This window comes from Bicyclus anynana, chromosome 23 (genome assembly GCF_947172395.1).
Source record: "Bicyclus anynana chromosome 23, ilBicAnyn1.1, whole genome shotgun sequence".
Taxonomy (NCBI): domain Eukaryota; kingdom Metazoa; phylum Arthropoda; class Insecta; order Lepidoptera; family Nymphalidae; genus Bicyclus; species Bicyclus anynana.
The window spans coordinates 3,023,681-3,047,730 of NC_069105.1; the positions used below are offsets into that span (position 1 = coordinate 3,023,681).

Sequence of the window (24,050 nt, forward strand, 5' to 3'; positions counted from 1 at the left end):
CCTATGGTAAACGAGAAAAAAAAAATTACATGTGGAAGTATCTTGAATTTCTTTATACGACGTTTTGGTGTGCTTTTATAGGCATCCCTTACCTTACCTTATCAGTCGATAGACGTCCACTGCTGGACATAGGCCTCTTGCATGGACCTCCAAGCACAACGATCACGAGCCGCCAGCATTCAGCGGCTCCCTGCAACCCGCTTGATATCCTCGGTCCACTTAGTGGGGGGTCGCCCAACACTGCGCTCAATCGGCTCTTCGAACTATGTGGCCCGCCCATTGCCACTTCAGCTTCGCGACTCGCTGAGCTATGTCAGTGACTTTGCTTCGTCTACGGATCTTCTCATTCCTGATTCGATCACGCAGAGAAACTCCAAGCATAGCTCGCTCCCTCGCCCGCTGAGTGACTTTGAGCCTTCTAATAAGGCCCATAGTCAGCGACCAAGTCTCGGATCCGTATGTCATTCATAGGTAGGTATATTTAACCTAAATTACAGCTTTTTACTAATAGTCTCTCAGCTTGACTGCAGACAGATGATAGATACATCTCCATGCTCCACAGAGCACGTAAAGCCGCAGCGCAGTACAAAGTTATTAGGTTATCGCGGAAAGTAGAAAAATAAATTGTCTTATTTGATTTAAGTTTCATGTACGTCCAATTGGCAAAGTTGTCTCTGGTCTTATAAAGTCAAGATTTATTGCCCGTTTTAAACTTTAGATAGAGTTTTCTAGCTGGAACCGATAGCATGGCTGAGTCCCGGGGGATTCACACCGCAGCAAGTTACTAGTTAAGTGACATTGATATAAGCCCACATTCGCACGAGAACTTTTTTAACGCACGTCTAATACAACAAATGCATTCCCAAGTCTATAGTCTGGCAAGTTTGTTGATGACACTCCCATGATATGCGGGCGACGGGGAAAAGACTGCGCGCGTGTGTACGTAGTGTTGGTCGACCCCCCACCAGGTGGACTAACGACATCAAGCGAGTCGCAGGGATTCGCTGGATGCAGGTGGCTCAGTATCATGATATTTGGAAGTCCCTACAAAAGGCCTATGTCCTGCAGTGGACGTCCATCGTGATATGATGATGATGATGATGACAGTTGATGTTAATGCCAAATCTGTTCCAGTCCAGAAACTTAAAAACGTCGTCCAATGCGGCGATAAATAACTTCGAGGAGATTACCTGTAGTCGATCCGGCATCTCTGCAAAGACTTTAGCACAGCCCATTTTTCCACCGAATAGGAGGCTTTCTCACCGTCCACAAAAGCCAAGCAAAGTGACTAAATAATAGTATAAATCTTTATAGTTTGATCTTTATTCGAGGGGTTGCTATATGAGTTACTGAACTTTCGGCTTTCATAAAATGAGGAACGTCACATGCGCCACCATAACATAATGAGCAAATTTTATAAAGGAAATTGAGATATTCACAAAGTAATCAACTAAAAGCATAACAACATGAACAATTTATTATCATCAAATAACTCAACACAGCTGCCTTGTATGGAAAATATGGGACTAACTATGAATTGTTTGAAAACCGAAAATGCCGTGAAAAACTCAACCACGCTGCGTCGTGAAAAACGTTATAGGCAAAGATACCACCATCTTTATAAACGGATTTTTTGTAAGCTTTCTCTTACGTATAAAATAATATTTTTTTTCAGACAGTAAGAAATGTTTTAATTTTCGTCATTATCGTGGAACTCGAGTGCTGGGCATAATACCTTTATTTTTAACTAGCGGACACCCGCGACTTCGTCCGCGTGGAAATCAATGTAAATTTTTCAAGGCCTATTTCACCACTTTAGAGTTTGAATTTTAAAATTTTTTAAATTCCATTACATTTTTTCGTATTTTTTTTTATGATTTTGAACAAATTTTTAAAACTGTTACTCTATAAACGAAGAACTTGCCATACAAACTGAATAGGCGTTGAACGCCTATTTCACCCCCTTCTTATTTTGTTTACGCAATAAAAAGTGTCTTGTAACCTTCTCCGTATTACGGTTTTAAACCGTGCCAAGTTTCATTTGAATTCATTCAGTAGTTTCAGCGTGATGCCTGAGTAACAAAAAAACACGGACAGACAGACAGACAAAAAATCGAGTGAGATTGTAGTCAAGGGTTAACTTGTAAAGAATATACAAGAATATAAAAATTATTATTTACTAGCGGACGCCCGCGACTTCGTCCGCGTGAAACCCTACCCCTAACCCCTACCCTACCCTACCTGAACCTTACCATGCCCCAACCCTACCCTACCCCTAACCTAAACATACAGACAGACAAAAAATTTTAGTGATTGCATTTATGGCATCAGTATCGATCACTAATCAATCCCTGATAGTTATTTTGGAAATATATTTCATATACAGAATTGACCTCTCTTTTATTATAAGTATAGATTAATTAGTAAACCCTATTATTATTCTAGAAGCTATTAATTTAATGTATGGAGTTACAATCTAAAATGATGGTGGGCTCTTACTCTATGAGGGCCAACAAAGTTTTTTTCATTTATGTGCGTAGCTTGATACACTTACAGTGTTGTACGGTTCGCAAATTCATATTTTCTTTGTAGACTTTTTGAATAACGGAGGAAAGGAATTTTTTTAACCTTCACCCGAACAATAACTTTATTTGACTCTGAGCTTGTAAGCCTCATTTTTATAATGAAAAAGAAAGGCTTTTATTGTTGATATTTCTTTATAGGCTAAGTTACCGCGTTGGTTTAGTAGTAAGCCTATCTGGGTACGTATGATGAAGTCCTGGATTCGAACACCAGGACTGAAAGGAGATGGCCCAAAATTGTATGTACCAAGACCCTAGCAGAAATAAAAGGAAATATTTTTTTAACTATTTTTGATTATACAAATCTACGAAATTACTTTAATTCCTTCGAAATAATATTCATTCTCTCCCAAGAAATGCAACACTAATATGGGTAATAATGGCGGATTGATGACGTTTTCAATGCAGTAATCGATTTGACGTTTGCTGTCAATTGTCATGTCATAGTTGCTTTATGGGCGCCATCTTGATATAACTCAAAAACTAGGGTTTTAATTATATTTATTTCTTTTTATTTAGTAACATTTATTCACTATAATAAATTTTAATAAAATTGTCGTATTTTTTAAATTTTAATGATACATGAGTGGACCTGATGTGGACCATCTCCTTTGACCAGAAAAGTCGGGCTGCAAATTATTAGGTTATTCTTTCTTGCAAGAAATACTCAATAGTAGCCAGGACCTACTACAGCCCTTCTCGCTATTTGGCTGACGCACTTCCGTTCGTCTCGATAACAATTATTATTAGCGCACGTCTTAACACCGAGAAAAGTTAGAATTAAAAAAAGAATTCTTCTAGACAGTCAATTTATCTACAAAGTGGACTTTTGTGTCAGAATTTTTTAAGGACTGAGAGCCTGTGATAACCAGACAAACTTCATTATAAGAAAGCTGAACCCATGCTCCTACCATAGGTAAGTATGGTAACCAATGGACATGATGACTATGACATTCGGGTAAATAAGGCAATATTAACTAGTTAATATGTAAAAAACAAAGATTGACTGGATGTTTCTAAAATAAATAAAATTATAAAATTTCAAAATCTACTGAAATTCTTTTATCATAATTAGATGAACATTCATACATTTTTAGCTTCCTCACATTAAACGTGACATTTTTTAAAACCTAAACTATAAACATAAACGCACAAATAACAAAGATATTTGTAATTTTGTATACTATACCAATACTACTACCACTTACATTAGCATTTAAATAAATAAATAAATATAATTAAACAATACACATCACTATCTAGCCCCAAAGTAAGCATACAGAGTAGCTTGTGTTATGGGTGCTAAGATAGTTGATATTATAATATTAATATACATTTATATACTACATATAAATATGAATAAATACTTATATAATGACTAAATGCACACAGACACTGGAAAACACCCATGCTCATCACACAAATATTTTCCAGTTGTGGGAATCGAACCCACGGCCGTGGATGCAGAAAGCAGGGTCACTGCCCACTGCGCCACGCGGCCATCAATAATTTATAATATTATTGCAAAAGTAAGTCTAGATATACGAATAGGTCTCGCCATTACAGGCCCAAGTTAATAAAAGCCCTTTGATATTACAGGAAAGCAGAAATTGTATGCTAATGAAGTGGCCCGCAATCAATTAATAATTCTGTGTCTTAAATACTCTAATTTCTATATTTCTCTTTGATATTCATGTTGTTATTTATTTATAATTCAACTTCGAAATACTTGTATCCAGTGGCGGACTAAGGTCCAGAGCGCCCTAGGCAATCAACTTTAGCGGCGCCTCTGTACCGGCCATAAATGGCCATCACAATCTTACGATGACGTTGTATCATCAAAACCTAGACTTTAGTAGACCAGGATGTACTTACTCTAATGCGCAAATGAAATATGATGTTTTGTGAATAAATCAAGAGTGACGACAGAACGAACATTGAAATTCATGATTCCTCTCTGTTCTGGGAAATAGGCCTTATGTGTGTTGATTGATGATGGTGTGTTATGAATATATCACTAGAGACTTAGAGTATAAATCAGCATTTAGTTCTTAATAGTCGATATGTTGTTTTCTTCATTTATTTAAAATTCTGAGCTCGCGCGCCCCTTTTGTCTACACGCCCCTAGGCACGTGCCTAGTTTGCCTTATGGATAATCCGCCTCTGCTTGTATCATTATTATCAGCCTACTTTCAATAGACCAGCAGGTTAATTCACTATCTTTGACGTATGCTAGTTTACATATTACGAATTTAAGATTCTAAGTAAAAATGTCATCCGGTGCTTACAGGTGAATATTACACAGTAGGTAAATGACATTTATTAACTTGATTTGATGTTTATTTTAATAGGTTGATAATAAGGACCAAAATAGTGAATAGGCCAGGAGAATAGGCCAGACCTTCTTTATAGGAGAGAGAATTTGCTGTTTTGACCTACCATGCTGCTCCAGTTTGGGTTGTCGTGTTACTGCCCAGAAATTACTTGACCAAATTATGCCACTTAGTTAGGCCTTTACCTATACTAATATCATCATCATCATCATCGTCATCATCATCATCATCGTCATCATCATCATCATCGTCATCATCATCATCATCATTATCGCCGATGGACGTCCATATATGCTGGACATAGGCCTCTTGCATGGACCTCCAAGCATAACGGTCTCGAGCCGCCAGCATCCAGCGGTTTCCTGCGATCCGCTTGATGTCCTCGGTCCACCTAGTGGGGAGTCGACCAACACTGCGCCTATCGGTGCGGGGTCGCCATTCCAGCACCTTGGGACCCCAACGTCCATCGGCTCTTCGAACTATGTGGCCTGCCCATTGCCACTTCAGCTTCGCGACTCACTAAGTTATGTGAGTGACTTTGGTTCGTCTGCGGATCTCCTCATATCTGATTCGATCACGCAGAGAGACTCCAAGCATAGCTCGCTCCATGGCCCACATACTAATATTACAATTAGTTTTGAAATAGCTCGTAAACTACTAAACGTATTTTTAAAAAATTCTTTCACCAATGAAAAGCTACCTTATATATATAATCTACTATATTACTCCTTAGTAATATATTTATTTTATTTTAATACTCTTTATTTGTACGTCGTCGTTATCAACCCATATACGGCTCACTGCTGAGCTCGAGTCTCCTCTCAGAATGAGAGGGGTTAGGCCAATAGTCCACCACGCTGGCCCAACGCGGATTGGCAGACTTCACACACGCAGAGAATTAAGAAATTCTCTGGTATGCAGGTTTCCTCACGATGTTTTCCTTCACCGATTGAGACACGTGATATTTAATTTCTTAAAATGCACACAACTGAAAAGTTGGATGTGCATGCCCCGGACCGGATTCGAACCCACACCCTCCGAAATCGGAGGCAGAGGTCATATCCACTGGGCTATCACGGCACTTACACACCACTTAACCACAATAAATAAAAGAAAACAAGCAAAACAGAAACATAAGAAAAAGTAGAATACAAAAGGCGGCCTTATCGCTTAGTAGCGATCTCTTCCAGGCAACCTTAGGCTTAGGAACTTATTAAGATAACTGTAGGTGGTGTGAACGTAATAATGATAAATAATATAGTAGATTATACGTCCATATTCTCATATGAACGGGAGATACGTGGGCGAAACCGCGAGCGCACGCTAGTTAATACAAAATGGCGTCGTATTTGTTATGTAAAATGGCCATTTACTCAATACTCGGCAATCTCCGACGTCGGGTACGCAAATTCGATTAGTTTGCGCTTTACATGCGCGTCACGCGGTGAACGCCATGCGCCTTACAATGTTGCCCATTATTTTGGGCAAATTGAAATGTCAACGCCTGATCCCTGTATGGGGTTGAACTGTGGTTTTACTGCGAACGAAAAAACATACATATCATCATACCTTATTCGTATAGGGGTAGATAAAGACCGCTTCCCTTGATTTTTTTTTTCTTTACAAGTTACCCCTTGACTACAACCTCACCTGCAGAGTTATTATGTATCTCGGTGTACCATTCAAATAATGAGTCACTATATCGTTTTACATCATATTTTCGTTTATGCAATCATCTAACATAGTATTTTCAACGAAATGTCATAAGTAATCTACATTTTACGTAAAGTGGCAGGAATATTGAAGTAAGATTATTTCAACGAAAAACCGTTATTTACGTATCTTCGTTGAAATAATCATGTTAGATGATCATAAAACAAAAATATCACTGCTATTTAATGTAAAATAACGTAAAGATCATTTCGTTAAAATATAATAATAAAAGTATATGTTAGAAATAATACGTAACAATTTCATTCCGTGGTTGTTTGAAACAGGAATAATACTAGTAAAATATTATTCGTATCGCTCGCTACACGATGTTTGCTATCGAACGGTACACAATACATATACATTTACATATACCTTATATCCATTTCCCAAAGTTTTCCAACTACGTTACGACCCGAAAGTTATTTTTCCCGATAGAAGATAGGAAATACGGATCTCATTGCTTCACTTCGATACACCGTACACGAACGCTGTGTACACTGTGGTGAGGTTATTTTACAGGCTGTATATTACAGGGAATTTCGGACGACAACATATCGTGGTGTTTCCCGAATGCTGCTCAGCCGAGTTGGATTCGGCGGTTCACCTCTTTCTCGAAATTGGACCTACCTAACTGGATCATATGTCCTCATCATTATCATTATCAACCCATATTCGGATCACTGCTGAGCTTAAGTCTCCTCTCAGAATGAGAGGGGTTATATAGTAATAGTCCACCACGCTGGCCCAATGCAGATTGGCAGACTTCACACACTCAGAGAATTAAGAAAAATTATCTGATGTGCAGGTTTCCTCACGATTTTTTTCCTTCACCGTTTGAGAAACGTGATATTTAATTTCTTAAAATGCACACAACTGAAAAGTTGGAGGTGCACGCCCCGGGCCGGATTCGAACCTACGCCCTCCGGAGTCGGAGGCAGAGGTCATATCCACGGGGCTATCACGTCTCTCGTCTCTTCCATATGTATATTCCATATATAGGTATATGAATTCGTCTACAATTTCGACTGCAGCGTTCTCAACTATGACTGGGTGAAGCGAAACATGAGCATTACACATTACTGAAGACAAAAGTCTTCGAACAGTGCGTGTTGCCAGTGAAGTCATATGGTTCCGAGACTTGGTCGCTAACTATTGGTCTCATAAGAAGGCTCAGACTCATACAGCGGGCAATGGAACGAGCTATGTTCGGAGTATCTCTGCATGATCGAATCAGAAGAATCTAAGAGCCGATGAACGTTGGGGTCCCAAGGTGCTGTATTGGCGACCCCGCACTACAAAGCGCAGTGTTGAAGACCTCCCATCAGGTAGACTGACGACTAGTCCGACGCGGGTTGGGGGGTTAGGGTTTCCGTGATACCTACTCTGGAGTATTTTTACTGAAGATTTCTTACACAAAAGAAAAGATCGGTATTTCATAGAACCCAGGATTCAAACACAGGACCACGTACTCTCATTGAGGAGCCACTGTATTATTGGATTACAGGAAGGCTCAAAATCTGTGCCTCAGGCGTGCAGGTGTAATTAAGAAGATCATCATCATCATCATCATCATCATCATCATCATCATCATCATTAACAGCCGATGAACGTCCACTGCTGGACATAGGCCTCTAGCATAGACTTTCCAACACCACGGTCTCGAGCCGCCAGCATCCAGCAGTTCTCAGCATGTTAAAACATGTTCATAGGGCACTCCTATATTTTTTCGTAAATAAAGTATGACTTTTTTTGCCATAACATTTTTCACACATCACTTACTTCCGGTTATAATAAAAGTTAAAGTACCTACATGAAAAAACCTATCCAATGATATATCGCATGTTGTTATTGGTATTTAGGCATGCACACATACATTTCTGATGATTCTCCAAATTAGATATGATACATAATACAATAAGGAACTTCAGCTAACTTATCCTAATAACTATACAAATCATACCCACGTGGAATGGTGGCAAGAATACTGGCTGCATTTCCGCGCTGGACAGCCAGGCTGATCCTTTTCGCAAAAAATGAGCGAGTCCTTCTGTCACCAGTCGAGGCAATTAGCCGCGGTAAAATTTTTGGCACTGCGACTCTATGGCCCAAGGGTCTCCACGGCAAAAGGTACAAATATGTAACTCTCTGTCATATGGTACGAAACTTATTGTATTTAGAAATAGTTTTGCATATCTTTTCATTTCAGCGAATATAGAATAACAAAAAAAATAATGCAAAGTTTACTTCAGATTTCAAGTTTTATTTATAAGTGTTTCCCATTTCTAAGAGCGTCGTGATTTCGGTTTTCCATTTTCCAACTGTCCAATTTATTTCCTACCCCTTTTATTTGTTTTTGCGTACCAAGACAACTGCTCTGTTTGCTATTTTTCTTTAGTGGCAGGAAATCCAAAAACACCAGATGCAATATAGCTTTTACTAGCTTAGTTAAATACAAACATTCTAAAGAAGTTTTTAAAAAATAAAAACATCATCATCTTAATTAACCTTACTCCTGTAAGTAAGCCGTGATAGCACAGTGGCTATGACCTCTGCCTCCGATTCTGGAGGGTGTGGGTTCGAATCCGGTCCGAAGCGTGCACCTCCCAGTTTTTTTTTTAAGAAATTTCATATCACGTGTCTCTAACGGTGAAGGAAAACATCGTAAGGAAATCTGCACACCAGAGAATTTTCTTAATTCTGTGCGCGTGTGAAGTCTGCTAATGGCATTGGGCCAGCGTGTTGGACTATCGACCTAACCCCTCTCATTCTGAGAGGAGACTCGAGCTCAGCAGTGAGCCGAATATGGGTTGATAAGACTGTAAGACTGTAAGAGAGAGTTGTAGTTACTTCTAACCTTATAATTGCATTCAATATGTTCCGATATGGAACTTTTTTTATTGTTGGGAAGCTACACTATTCCCGGGTGCTATGGTCTATATTTTATCCCTATACTCCTACGGGACGTGACCTACGCAAGTGAAATCGTTTTATAATACTAGCGGACGCCCGCGAATTCGTCCATCTTTAGAACTCATTAATCCAGCCCTTTCAATAGTATTGCTGTAAAAATGGAGTAAATTCTTCTGTTTTCCCAACATTTCCCTTCACTGCTCTGCTCCTATTGTTTGTAGCGTGATGAAAAGTATATATAACCTGTCCAGGAATATGAAGAATAATTGTACCAAGTTTCGTTAAAATTCGTCGAGTAGTTTATGTTTCTATAACGAACATACAGACAGACATACAAAAATTGACGATTACTAATCACCCCCTGATATTTATTTTGGACATGTATTTCATGTACAGAATTGACCTCTCTACAGAATTATTTTAAGTATAGATATAGATAAGTATAGATAAAGTTGGTATCTATCTATGAAATAAGACGAAGTACCCAGTATTGATATTGTTTATTGTTCTCTCATGATTTTAAAGCAAGATTTTTATTTCAAAATCTTATGACTATTTTAGTAAATAACTATTCCTAAGTTCATTAGTTTTATACACAATACAAGTATGTCTACGTAAATGAAACTTTGGTTAAAATTTAATTAAAACTCACAATAATATTAGTATTGTATTAAAAACCAAGCGTTTTTTCACTAAAATTGATATGTTTTGATTATTATTAAACTTTATTTATAAAATTTACTATAAATGAATAACAAAATGGCACAAAATAATTACCGGCATTGTTAACAAAATATAATAATTTACATTATTAATAAAATACTTGACATAAATAGGTAATTCAAATACCAATTATAAGAAAAATTAAATTAGGTGTGGTGATAATTAACTGTCTATCAAATTCAATTTCGGCTGTCAGTTTTTATATTTTGTTAAAATATTCCAATATTTTATTTCAAAAAACAACGATAACAGACAACAACCCAATTCTATTTTAATTAGGTAACTAAGTTATTCAATAAATTTTTATCAGTTTCGATATTTTTAAAGTGAATTTTTGTTTAACTAAATAAACAAATTAAAATTACCGATCTTCGTTGTTTCCACTCACTCAGCTAAACAAAAACAAAATGACTCAACAAACACGAAATATTCTAAATAAATTTTTACAGAGCCGTAAATTCAGTAGAAAATGTCGACAATGGCAAAGTAGAAGAAGTTTCTTTAGTCGGTTTCCCTTCTACTTTAGCACCTGGTAGCGACCAGGTAGAACTACCGGCAGCCGTCACTCTAGGTCCCATATTATCGTACGTAGATTTCAAAAAACATGTCCTACTTCTTCTGGGTAATGTGGACCCCCCGCTCAACAAGTCAGGATATTCCTCGTTATGTCCAGTCACGTGTACTGATATAAAAATGTTTCCATACGGAGCAGGGATCGCAAATTCTGCTGGAGGAGGCGGGAAGGATCCAGAAGGCCCTTCTATCGTAATCTGAACTGGTTCCAAACACCGCTGTGTGTCCTCACTTTCCATGGACATCGATCTGTCGAACATCTCGAAACCGTACGAGGAACCCATTTCTACGCTAGTCCTATCGCAGCTGACGGCTAGGGAAGTATCTAGGAGCTTCTTTTCTTGGTCAGTGAAACTTCTACTTGGAGGCACTCTCCGGCGTCGTATCTTCCAACAGAAACATGCAGCTACGAAGCCAGCACCGGCCATAGCAAATACGGAGCCAATTGCTATGAAGAATTTGGAGTAATCTGGAGCACTTCGAGCCGTTGCAGTCCGCGCTTTTGGCAAGAAAAGAGTAAGATAAGCAAATGCTTCACCAGCAGAACTCTTAGCGCTGCATCTCCATTCTCCAGCTAATTCACTAGTTACATTAGTTATGGACACATTAAGCCATTGAGCACTTCTGTTGACTACTTCTTCGTCGTACTCGTTCAAATGCCTTACAGAATATTTATAGATAACAACGTCACTATCACTAATAGTCTTATTCGTTACTTCCGTGTGTCTGAATGACCACGTTACCGTTGGCTTCGGGGTACCACTAGCAAAACATCCGAAGGAAAGGTCAGCTCCGCTTTCGGTTCGTATCACGGAAGGACTAGTTATGGCTGTGGGGGGACAAACCATGTTTGCACCCTTCATTTCCAACCAAGGAACATGAGCCATTGAATCTGGGCTCGCGCAAAAAACGTCTTCATTTCCGAGGTTACTTGTAAGGAACCATTCGTGAAAATCCCTCAATCTACAATCGCAGTGCCACGGGTTGTCTGAAAGCGTCAAAGTTTTTAGCACGGGCAGGTTGAATGTGTCTCGCTGTAGATATGACAGCAAGTTTTGATGTAAATGCACAGTTTCCAAGGCCCGCAGGTTCACAAAGGCGTAAGGGTGAACTTTGCGGAGTCGACATCTCGCAAGTTCTAGTTTCTTTAAATGTTGAAGGGGCGGGAATTGCTGCGCGACTAATTTACTTAACGGGTTGTCATTAAGTACTAGCAGCCTCAAACGTTCGTTGCCTTTGAACGTGTCAGGTGAAAGTTCGGTGAGGTAATTCCTTGAGAGATCTAATTCTATTAAGATGCGCAACTCCCTGAAGGCGCTTTGATGCAAGTAGCGTAGACTTGTTGAGCTGAGATTGAGACGTTGTAAATTTAATAGTTCTATGCTCGCGAACGCGTCTCTTTGGAGTTCTTTTAAGGGGTTTTCGTGAAGGTCTAGGACTTGTATTTCGGTTGCCAAAGGCGGTAGCTGTGTCAGACTGGCCGAGACGCATGATGCTGTTTTCTTGCCGGATGACCATTTGCAGTGGCAGGCGGAGATGTGGCCGCAGCTTAGCCAGTCGCTTCCAGAGGATCTGATTAGAAGGGTCAACAGCAATCCGCAGCATAGTTCTCGAATTCCCATCTCATATCAGATTCGGGTTGAGTTTACCTGAAATAAAAGAAAATAATTTTAGCATTTTTTTATGGCTATAAAAATGGTCAAAAGGGTCTTTTGATTGTAAGATTTTACACCAGTCAAAAATTAATGTTTTTATAGATATAACCAGTCGAAAAATAATGTATTTTTAACCGACTTCAAAAAGGAGGAGGTTCTCAATTCGGTCGGTATTTTTTTTGATCTAATGATGGAATCCCCAACCACAAGTCGGTGCTTAGCCGGTGTTGTCTTAATTTAAGCCATTTCTGACAGGACCACATGAAACAACACTGTCTGCAAAATCTAAATCTATAAGATATGCTCACATGGCTTGAATTAATACATCACCGGCTTAGCACCGACTTCATACTGATCAGCAGGTAGAACATATTATGATGTTATTTTTCGCTTTTTAGTTTAGTGGGTACGTTTTTAGGTTTTGAAGTCGGTTGTATTTTTATTATTAAAATTTTTTTAAACCTAACAGTTTAAACCAAATATTTGTACTAATGGCCAGGGAGTAACTTATTACTATCAAGTTAATTTTTCGTGACTAGCTTCATCTCGATAAGATAATCAACTTTTTTATTTAGATTAGATTCTGGTAGCCAACAGAGTTACCAAAAAATTAAAATTTCTGAGCGTCGGAACGAGATACTGTACCACGCAATTTGTTACTTAATCAACATTTAAAAAATCTGGTTAGTAACAACTTTTGATAAACTAGGAGGGTAGTTTATCAAAAGTTGTTACTAACCAGATTTCTTTGTATCAATAACGAGGTTATTAACATAACATCAACAAGTTGAATTTAATAGAAAAAGTTCTAAAAATACCCATTTTACGCGCGAACTCACAGCTAAAAGTTTCCGAGAGTAAAACAAAAAGGTGCTTTAAAGAAGGGGACACTTAGTCTTACTTCCAAGAAATCAGTAAGCACTGGTTTTACGAAGTATAAAGCTGTGTTTCCACTGAAAATAGCTGTAAATAGGAAAAAGGTAATGAATTGAGAGAGCTTCTTTGTTTTTATTCCATGCTGATTTACTAATCACAAATAACCAATGGCCCGGAAAATGTAAATGAAATTCTTAGGTGATTTATGCCACTGTCATGTAATTTATTGTATTGTAGCACGAGTGTTTTTTGTGCAAGTCGAAGCCGAATTGCACAATAGACAGCACGACTGCTACAATCGCTAATTAAGTGCAGTGGCATACGAGTGTACCTAAAGTGGAGTGACTTATGATTCGCCAATTAAACAAAACATTAATCAACTAAGTTTCAGTTACTGCAAGTTTCCGCGTCATTTAACAATTATTCACTTCCGTGAAAACACATTGTTAAGCACCTTGCATACTAGACGGCCACAATCACTGGTCGTTGGCCGTGATCGCAAAAGCTATGGTTGCGGTATGGCCAGATTTACGGCAATGAATATAACTGGTCGGTGAAGCTGCCAATTCACGATTTCTTGTTCATTTAACTGCCTCTGCAAAACTGGATGGCCAGGCGGCATTGTTCACAGAACTAGTGCGCGCGCTCTCTTTTTCATTCAATCGCAAGTTATCGCTTGACTACGATATCACCTGATCTTGATGCAGTCTAAGAGTACAAGTTAACTCTACCCATACCTCTGAAGGTTTCGTACCGGAACGCTAAATCGCTTGGCGGTACGTGTTTGCCCGTAGGGTGGTAATTAGCCACGATCGAGGCCTACAACTAGACAAACTGATAGCAAACAATTCTTAAGTTGGTTTCAACGACCAGTCGAGCCGGCCCAGACAGAAATTTGAAAAAATACATGTAATTTCAGTTTTATATGAAATCCTTTACTTTTATTAATTAATATCGATATACAGGGTGATTCGGACTTTAGTGCGGACATTTTTTTTCGTGGTTCTGTATCATTAATAGAACATAAATCTACAAACAGTTCGATACATTTTATGTAATTTTTTTTTTCAATTTATGTCTCAGAAATAACAAAATAATGGACACATTCCCAAACAAACTGCGCAACTGCTGGCGGCACTTTGTAAGACGCCGACAAAGAAATACCGGCAGTAGTCATATCGCTTCGGCTTCGGCTGACGGGGGTGGCAGGGGTGAGGGGATCGAAAAATCCCTGAGGACGCCTGCCGAATTGCCGATGGGCGACCAGTGACAGACAATCTGCCGTCGCTTGCGCATTTAAGTCGAATCATCCTTTAATGCAAAAGTTTGCGTAATAATAATCATCATTTGTATTTCATTATTCCAATCGAAAGTTTATAATTTTTATTATTACTACGCATTATTGATGGTCCTAAGCCCAATAAAGTATGAAGGGAAAATCGATACTCAACTCAAAAGTGACGACCTTTAATTATTATAAAAAATAATAGGTACAAAAATAAACGTAGAAAGGTCAACGGCCCTCGGCGCGGGCGCTCGCTAACCTAGTACCTACCAGCTGATTTTGTAGTTGCCTATTACTGTGCTATTACTTAGTACAGCGATAGGGTGACCCTCAAATTCTGTTTAAATGTTTAAACTTTAGCTAACGATAACTTTGTTATTGTTGAGTTAAAAAAAAAAAGAAAAAATACGTGTTCATTAAATTTTGTTTATGTACAAAATATAAAAATATCCGTACTTGAAAAAATTTCTTCCTGTATTAGCGAATTTAATTTTGTATTGTTATTGGTCGCCTAGTGTGAAAGTTGCCTTAGTCTGCATCTGCATACAACCGATGCTCCAATGGAAACACAACCTTTAGCCACTCATCTGACAAATTGACTATCATTAACACGTATTAATATGGATAGCTCTTGAGTAAGTTATCGAGGTAATTTGATCATAACAAGGTATTCAAACTATGGCTCAATTGTATGTGAAAGCTGAGATTTACATTACTAGCAAACGACCGCGACTTCGTCCGCGTGGTGTTCTGTTTTTTTACAACTTCCGCTGGAACCATTTATTTATTCAGCATAAAAAAGAGCGTAGTTTCTGCTCCAAGATCTAATTTAGATCTATTTACAAAATTTCATCCAAATAAGTTCAAAAGTTTGGTCGCGAAAAGGCAATAAAGAGACAGACAGACTTAGTTTCGCATATTCTCGTATAATGTTAATAATGATTTATCGACCCATTTTAGACTAACCAGCCTCCCCTTGTAAGATTTGAAAAAATCGGAGAGTCTTCTACTCGAACGAAGTTGCAGGCGTCTTCTAGTCAATAATCATTAATATTAAAAAAATAATAAAGTCCGGACCGTCAGTCAGTGCTTATCTAAATAATTAATATAGTTTAACGTAATTGAGTATGACATACTAGGTAGCGCCTTTAAATTAATTTACCGTCTTAATTATGCCCAATTAATTAAACCGAATCACTGTAGCTCGGACAGTGGGCCGTATAACAAACAAACTTGTGCAGTTATCTTGAAACATGGCCGTTTTGTCAACCGACGTCCAAAATACTTGGGTAGATAGGTCAACGAGATACGGTGAATAGCCCACCATTAATTAGGCTTTCTACCAAATATGCGACGTAGACAGATAAGTCAATAGACAATTGCTTCATCATTATCAGCCCATTTTAATGGTCCACTACCCTCTATGGGCTCCTGGCCCTCCGAGAGGGGGAAAAGGAGACTAGACCCACCTCATCGGAAAGTAATTCAGCTTAGGGAAAGAATTTTGGGAAAATCTTGACTTAGGCACTTAATTTTTAGAATTTTTTTGGTAGTTGCTACGCCATCTACTAAGTCTTACCACAGAAAACATGGTTTTACACATGTAACTTGAAAAATGAAGGAATTTCCATATAAAATTTCAACTCCCATTTCACTCTCTTCAAATTTTAACCTTCTTCGTATTATGGTCTCTAGATAAATGTATAATTAGATATATACTGATATTTTGTTTGCTTACAGCCTGATTATTTGTTATATGAAAATAGCGGACGACTTCGTCCGTCCTTAGAAAACCTTAAACCGACCCTCTTGCAGAATCCATCCCCAGTGTCCGTCTACTAACTAAAAACTACCTCCCTCCAATTTCATCTTTGTTTTTCAAGTTCGTGATGAGTTTCATTTTTATGGAAAGATACTGGGTTAGCGTTTGAACATCCAGGAATATAATTAAACATAAAATAATGACTAAAACATTCGTTGACCCGTCGGTAAGTATGGAGGCAGACTTTTACTACGGCCCCGTTCATGCCTGTATCAAAAGTACTCGCTTGATTATTAGGTACTAGCTGACGCCGCGCGGTATTACCCGCGTGGTTTCCGTTCCCGTAAGAATATAGGGATAATATATAGCCTATAGCCTTCCTCGATAAATGGGCTACCTAACACTGAAAGAATTTTTCAATCGGACCAGTAGTTCCTGAGATTAGCGCGTTCAATCGAACAAACAAACAAACAAACAAACTCTTCAGCTTTTTATTAGTATAGATGTTTTTATTAAAGCTGAGGTGCGTAGGTTTCTAGAAAAGCTCAGTTTCGTCTGCTTCATGATACATAAAATCATTATTTTTGCTCATCATTTTTAGCATCCAGGTATTTGGTGTGAAGTCCTATGTACCCATATTTCGAATGCTTGCACCTTGATTAAGATCGTTTCATACGAAATACTATTCGTTTTAATCTCAGACCACTTAAAAAAGGACAAGTATGAAATCTAAATGCTGTCATTTTCTAAGGAAAACGAGCTTAGATTAGGTATACAGGATGATTCGGACTTTAGTGCGGACATTTTTTTTCGTGGTTCTGTATCATTAATAGAACATAAATCTACAAACAGTTCGATACATTTTATGTAATTTTTTTTTTCAATTTATGTCTCAGAAATAACAAAATAATGGACACATTCCCAAACAAACTGCGCAACTGCTGGCGGCACTTTGTAAGACGCCGACAAAGAAATACCGGCAGTAGTCATATCGCTTCGGCTTCTGCTGACGGGGGTGGCAGGGGTGAGGGGATCGAAAAATCCCTGAGGACGCCTGCCAAATTGCCGAAGGGCGACCAGTGACAGACAATCTGCCGTCGCTTGCGCATTTAAGTCGAATCATGCTTTAATGCAAAAGTTTGCGTAATAATAATCATCATTTGTATTTCATTATTCCAATCGAAAGTTCATAATTTTTATAGTCTCTGTTTTAATTTTTATTATTATTACTACGCATTATTGATGGTCCTAAGCCCAATAAAGTATGAAGGGAAAATCGATACTCAACTCAAAAGTGACGACCTTTAATTATTATAAAAAATAATAGGTACAAAAATAAATAAACGTAGAAAGGTCAACGGCCCTCGGCGCGGGCGCTCGCTAACCTAGTACCTACCAGCTGATTTTGTAGTTGCCTATTACTGTGCTATTACCTAGTACAGCGATAGGGTGACCCTCAAATTCTGTTTAAATGTTTAAACTTTAGCTAACGATAACTTTGTTATTTTTGAGTTAAAAAAAAAAAAGAAAAATTACGTGATCATTAAATTTTGTTTATGTACAAAATATAAAAATATCTGTACTAAAAAAAATTTCTTCCTGTATATCTAAAAGTAAACTAGAAGTTTTTGCCCGTTTTTACACCATTCAGCTACCCAAAAAGGTAATTTTACGGAGCTCTTTAACCAAGGAACACTATGAAACCTCGCTTTTATAGAGACAGTTTTATAATAGCATTACATCGTTGATCATATACTTTGATTCAAAAGTAACGTCTAGCGAGGCAAGTCCTATACAATAATTAGTCTGAGGTATCAATAGAGTCAGCGATTCAATATGTTCCAGGATAATTAAACATAAAATAATGACTAAAACATTCGTTGACCCGTCAGTAAGTGTGGAGGCAGACGCACCACGGCCCTATTCATGCTTGTGTCAAAAGCACTCGTTTGATTATTAGGTATGTATTTATTAAAGCTGACCGACGTAAGTTTCTAAAAAAGCTTAGTTTCGTCTGCTTGATGACACATAAAAACTTTATTTTGCTTATCATTTTTAGTACCCTGGTATTTGGTGTGAAGTATACATCCTTATTTCGAATGCTTGCACCTTGATTAAGATTGTTTCATATGAATTCGTATTAATAGAGTTAGCGATAGCCCAGTGGACATGACCCCTGCCTCCGATTCCGGAGAATGAGGGTTTAAAACCGGTCAGGGCATGCACCTCCAACTTTTCAGTTGTGTGTATTATAAGAAATCAAATATCACGTGTCTCAAACGGTGAAGGAAATACATCGTGAGGAAACCTGCATACCAGAGAATTTTCTTAATCCTCGGCGTTTGCCAATCCGCATTGGGCCAACGTGGTGGACTATTGGCCTGACCCCTCTCATTCTGAGAGGAATATGGGTTTATAATAATGATGATGAGAGTAAGCGATTCTATATGGACGTTGCAGGATAATTAAACATAAAATAATGACTAAAACATTCGTTGACCCGTCAGTAAGTGTGGAGGCAGACTCACGGCCCCATTCGCGCCGTGTCTAAAGCACTCGGGGCAGCGATACAAAGTGAAGTGGTCGCAATTAATTATAGAAAACAGACTTCGCTTCGAGAACGCTGTTCCTCGCAGTTTTTCATAACAGTGGAGCTTGCTGAGTAGGTATTTGAATTTAATAAACTAAATAATTATTATTAATTAGAAGCAGGCGATAGTTTGCAAAAGTTCGTTATAAAATAATTTATTTTGCTTGGAAGGCTTATCTTCCAGTGTTTTCTACATAAAATAAGTAGCACTGTCTAACTTTATCAAAAATTTGTACACCCGATTCTAACCTCGAAAAAAAAACTGAAATAATCGTCAAGTTTTTGATATCCAAAGAAAGGTCTTGGCGAGCACATAATTAATAGGTATGTGTATAGATATATCATATCAAATAAATCAAAATCTATACTAATATTATAAACCTGTAGAGTTTGTTTGTTTGTTTGATTGAATCTCAGGAATTACTGAACCGATTTGAAAAATTCTTTCAGTGTTAGATAGCCTATTTATCGAGGAAGACTATATATTATTCCCGTATCCCTACGGGAACGGGAACCACGCGGGTGAAACCGCGCGGCGCCAGCTAGTATATCTATAAAATGCGGTGGTCCAGTTCGCGCGGTCCAGTCGATTCATAGAATGCGACGATATAGATACTTGTAGATATGGCACTGCTAGTGTGCTTCTATGTCCGATCGGGAAACGGAAAAGTATAAAATAAAAAATAAATAAAGTCAACATTAAATAAATAAAAATTGTGCAGCAGTGGACGTCCATCGGTTGAAAATGATGATGATGATGAAAAATGATTACTTTACTACTGATTATAACTGGATATGACTGGTTTTATACTGGTTCTTAAGTTTAGTACTCAGTTTACAAGCACTTTTGACACGTCAGTTGACTATTTGTAAAGATTCTACCACCGGTTCGGAAGACACGTTCTACTGAGAAGGTACCGGCAAGAAACTCAACAGTTGCTCTTTTTAAAAAAATCATACAATAATATAATTTACAATTGATAACAACATTACAATTTCTTATAGTTTTACTTGAAAAAGCCGTGATAGCCCAGTGGATATGACCTCTACCTCCGATTCCGGAGGGTGTGGGTTCGAATCCTGTCCGGGGCATGCACCTCCAACTTTTCAGTTGTGTGCATTTTAAAAAATTAAATATCACGTGTCTCAATGTGTGAAAGGTGAAGGAAAACATCGTGAGGAAACCTGCATACCAGATAATTATCTTAATTCTCTGCGTGTGTGAAGTCTACCAATCCGCATTGGGCCAGCGTGGTGGACTACTGGCCTAACCCTTCTCATTCTGAGAGGAGACTCGAGCTCAGCAGTGAGCCGAATATGGGTTGATGACGACGACGACGACGATAATTTTACTTCCTGTGTGAAGGTGAAAGCTGATCCAACCTCCAAGCAACTTTATCATTGAGGAACTCATCAATGTTGTAGTAACCTCGACTAAGTAAATGTTTTATAACACATTGCTTAAAGCTATACATTGGCAGGTCCATCACAGTCTTGGGGATCTTGTTATATAAGATAGAGTACATCCATTGAATTATAACCGCTATATACTCATTCACTGCTAACGATGATTATGACGATAACTTTCCCGAACGAGCTCAGCAGTGTTATTATGTAACTCAGTGTACCATTCAAACAATCATTACATTTTTTTTTTTTTTTTTACGTTATATAGGCTAGCGCTTGGCAGCAATCATGCTTGACAGTAAGCGATGATGCAGCCTAAGGTGGAACGCGCTTGCCTAGAAAAAGCCTATTCACTCTTAACTTGAATATACCCATGTTGTAGGTGGTAGGGAAAACGGAAGCTGGAAGGGCATTCCATAATTTCGCAGTGCGGATCAGGAACGAAGAACCGAAACGCTTCGTACGAGTCCAAGGGACATTAACTACGTATGGATGCAGACCTCTGCAGTTCTATGGTAAAAAGGTGAAGAGGGAACTAGATCGAAAAGTTCCTGAGCGCACTCTCCGAAATAAATCCATCAACATCGTTTTTCCTCATATATTCGTTTATCACACTAATATTATAAAGGCGAAAGTTTGTGTGTAAGTATGTTTGTTCCTCTTTTACGCTGCGGCTACTGAAGCGATTTAGCTAAAATTTGGAATGAAAATACATTTTACTCTAGATTAACACATAGGCTACTTTTCATCCCGGGAAAATCCATAGTTCCCGCGAGATTTGTGAAAAACTGGATTCCACGCGGACGAAGTCACGGTAGTCCGCTAGTAAAAAATAAAGTTGTAAATCTAGCCACTTTGAGTTTGTTTAGTATGAATTCCACACTGGTCAAATCGTCAACAAGTGTGGATAGGGGATAATTAATAATTTGAATATTTAATAATTGTCAATGTTGTGATTTAGTTCACAGTTATTCATATTGAAATGTTTGAATAACATAACGCGTTTCTGCTTTGTGAATGACATGTTATTAATTTAATTATCACTCAAAATTAGGTGGATTTTGATGTCGTAATTAATAATTTTAGGCAGATGTAAACTTCGAGCACGTGCTTCTAATATTAAACATCCGTAACTTAATTATGTTTATATTATTATTATTTATATACCAGGGGTTATTAATGACCGATTTTGAAAAAGAATGCATACAGGTTATGCCTCATACCTATATGTATTTATACAATTAGGTAACCGATTGTCAGAATATAAAAAAGAATTGTCGTGGTTTTAAACAAAATAGTAAAATAATATATACATCAACCCATATTCGGCTCACTGCTAAGCACGAGTCTCCTCTCAAAATGAGAGAGGTTAGGCCAATAGTCCACCACGCTGACCCAATCCAGATTGGTAGACTGCATTCTTCAAAATTCTCATGTATGCAGGTTTCCTCACAATGTTTTTTTCCGTTACCTTTGAGACACCTATATTAAATTCTTAAACTGCACATAACTGAAAAGTTGGAGGTGCATGCCCCGGACCGGATTTGAACCTACACCCTCCGAAATCGGAGGCAGAGGTCATATCCACTGGGCTATTACTGCTACGGATTTGAAACATACCCTATTATTATTTTTTTTTACGATTATTGCCTTCTATCATAGTGCTTTTATATAGGATTAGTTGGTTTCACCCACGTAGTGCCCGTTTTTGTGGTAATACGAGGAAAAACTAATTAATAACACTCGCAAATAACGTGGCTTTCTATTGATAAAATAATTTTTAAAATCGGTTCAGTAGTTACAGAGATTACCCCCCTACAACCTCGCAAACTTCACATCTTTATAATATTAGTATAAATGTTGTTGAGTTAGCGATAACCCAGTGGGCCCTTAAATTTCGATTCTGGAGAGCGTAGGTTTGAATCCGGTCCGGGGCATGCACCTCCAACTTTTCAGTTATGTGCATTTTAAGAAATTATTATAGGTGTTTTAAACGGTGAAGGAAAAACATCGTAGGAAAGCTGCATATATGAGAATTTTCTTGAATTTTTACGTGTGTGAAGTCTGCCAATCCGCATTGGGCCAGCGTGGTGGACTATTGGCCTAACCCCTCTCATTCTGAGAGGACACTCGTGCTTAACAGTGCGCCGAATATGGGTTGATAATGATGATGATGATAGATTCTGTCCTATATTTTTTTTTGTTAAAAAATATTATTATATATTTATATATATATATATTTATAGTTTTACAATCACTGATGTGGCTGAGACCTTCTTTTAATTCTTAATCATAAACTCCGATATTACTCTGTTCTATTAAGAACAATTAGTATCTCCACATGTTGTAACCATGAATCTCTCATTCTCTAATATAAGTATAACTTTCCGCCAGCACTTTGCAGAGTGCACCATAAATAACATCACTTCCTTAAAATAATTTAAAGTAGCAAACATTTTACACTCCGGGGAAATTTCTAACTTAGTTAGTGCATGCTTTTATATATGAGAAGAGTAACTTTCTAGGCCAGTTGAAACATACATGAATTATGAATCTAATAATTTATGCGGTTAGTGGAACGTTAGAGCTAAATAGTTTGTTAAACTTGGAAAGTTAATGGCCAGATTCATAATTTGTTAAATTCTATGTACATAAGAGTACATTAAAGCTTGGCAACTTCGTTCGTAACACTCCCGATGTTACCGGGCCGGGGGTCGTGTAGCGATGAATGAAAAACCCACGACTGATGCACGTCACTTCCCCGCACGCATGATTTCATAATCCGCGCAGTCTTTCCCCCTGTCGCCCGCATGTCATGGGAGTGTTATCAACGGACTTGCCAGTCTATAGGTACTACATTAAACACTTAAGTGTTCGAGACGGGTTGACATTGAAGTGCAAAACACAATATTGAATAAAGGGCTATTAGGTCTAACTATTTCCATCAAGAATATTACCAATTAACCCTCAAGTGGGAGAGAGTAACCTTGAGCGAAGTTCCGGACTTGTGATCGGTGGATGTAGGTCTAAGGACGTACTTTTAAACTAGTAAACACTTCCCTTCTTCGCTCAAGTTATTCTCACCGCCCAGCCAAACCTGGCAAGATCACACTAGGACAGCCCATTCTATTAAAAAACTAAAGATAAAAGAAAGACTTTCGTCGACTGTGCGTGACTTTAGGGGTTGTAAAGAAGGCCATATCTCCAGAAATAAGGATTCAATCGAGCGGTTGGTAATGCAGGGCCAAGTAGAAGGCAAAATATCCAGAAGCCGATATCCAACACGCAGGTATTCAAGGCACATAAACAATACTGAAAACTTAAGGTTTGCATCTGTGAACAAATAAGATGTATCAGATTGCTCTGGGATTTTGATAATGTAAAAATATATTTTCTTGTTTTACACGTGCTTTAAAGCTAACAATTAGGGTTTTGATGGCTAACCCTAATTGTATCACCAAAAGTATCCTTTTGTGTTTTAGTGGCAAGTGTTCTCCAGGCATTATAATAGAAAAGTGTTAAGTGTTATTTATCTTGAACATTACGCGTACCCGGATAATGACTAAGTCAAAACGCCTCTCTCTGCCGTCCTATAAAAATAAAGATACGATAAAAGTTGTATCGCTAACGACCATAATTAC

The 24,050-nt window shown here is 38.1% G+C and overlaps 1 protein-coding gene across 1 annotated transcript in view; it reads right to left on the reverse strand.

Moving 5' to 3' along the window:
- Nucleotides 1–10,028: 10,028 nt before the first annotated feature.
- The window catches only part of LOC112053971 (leucine-rich repeat-containing protein 24-like), a 51,755-nt gene continuing 37,733 nt past the window's right edge, over nucleotides 10,029–24,050 (reverse strand). The window contains exon 2 of the mRNA XM_024093605.2: nucleotides 10,029–12,483. Coding sequence (XP_023949373.2) covers nucleotides 10,705–12,456 — 1,752 coding nt within the window. The 5' untranslated portion in view covers nucleotides 12,457–12,483 and the 3' untranslated portion in view covers nucleotides 10,029–10,704. The remainder of the gene's footprint in view (nucleotides 12,484–24,050) is intronic.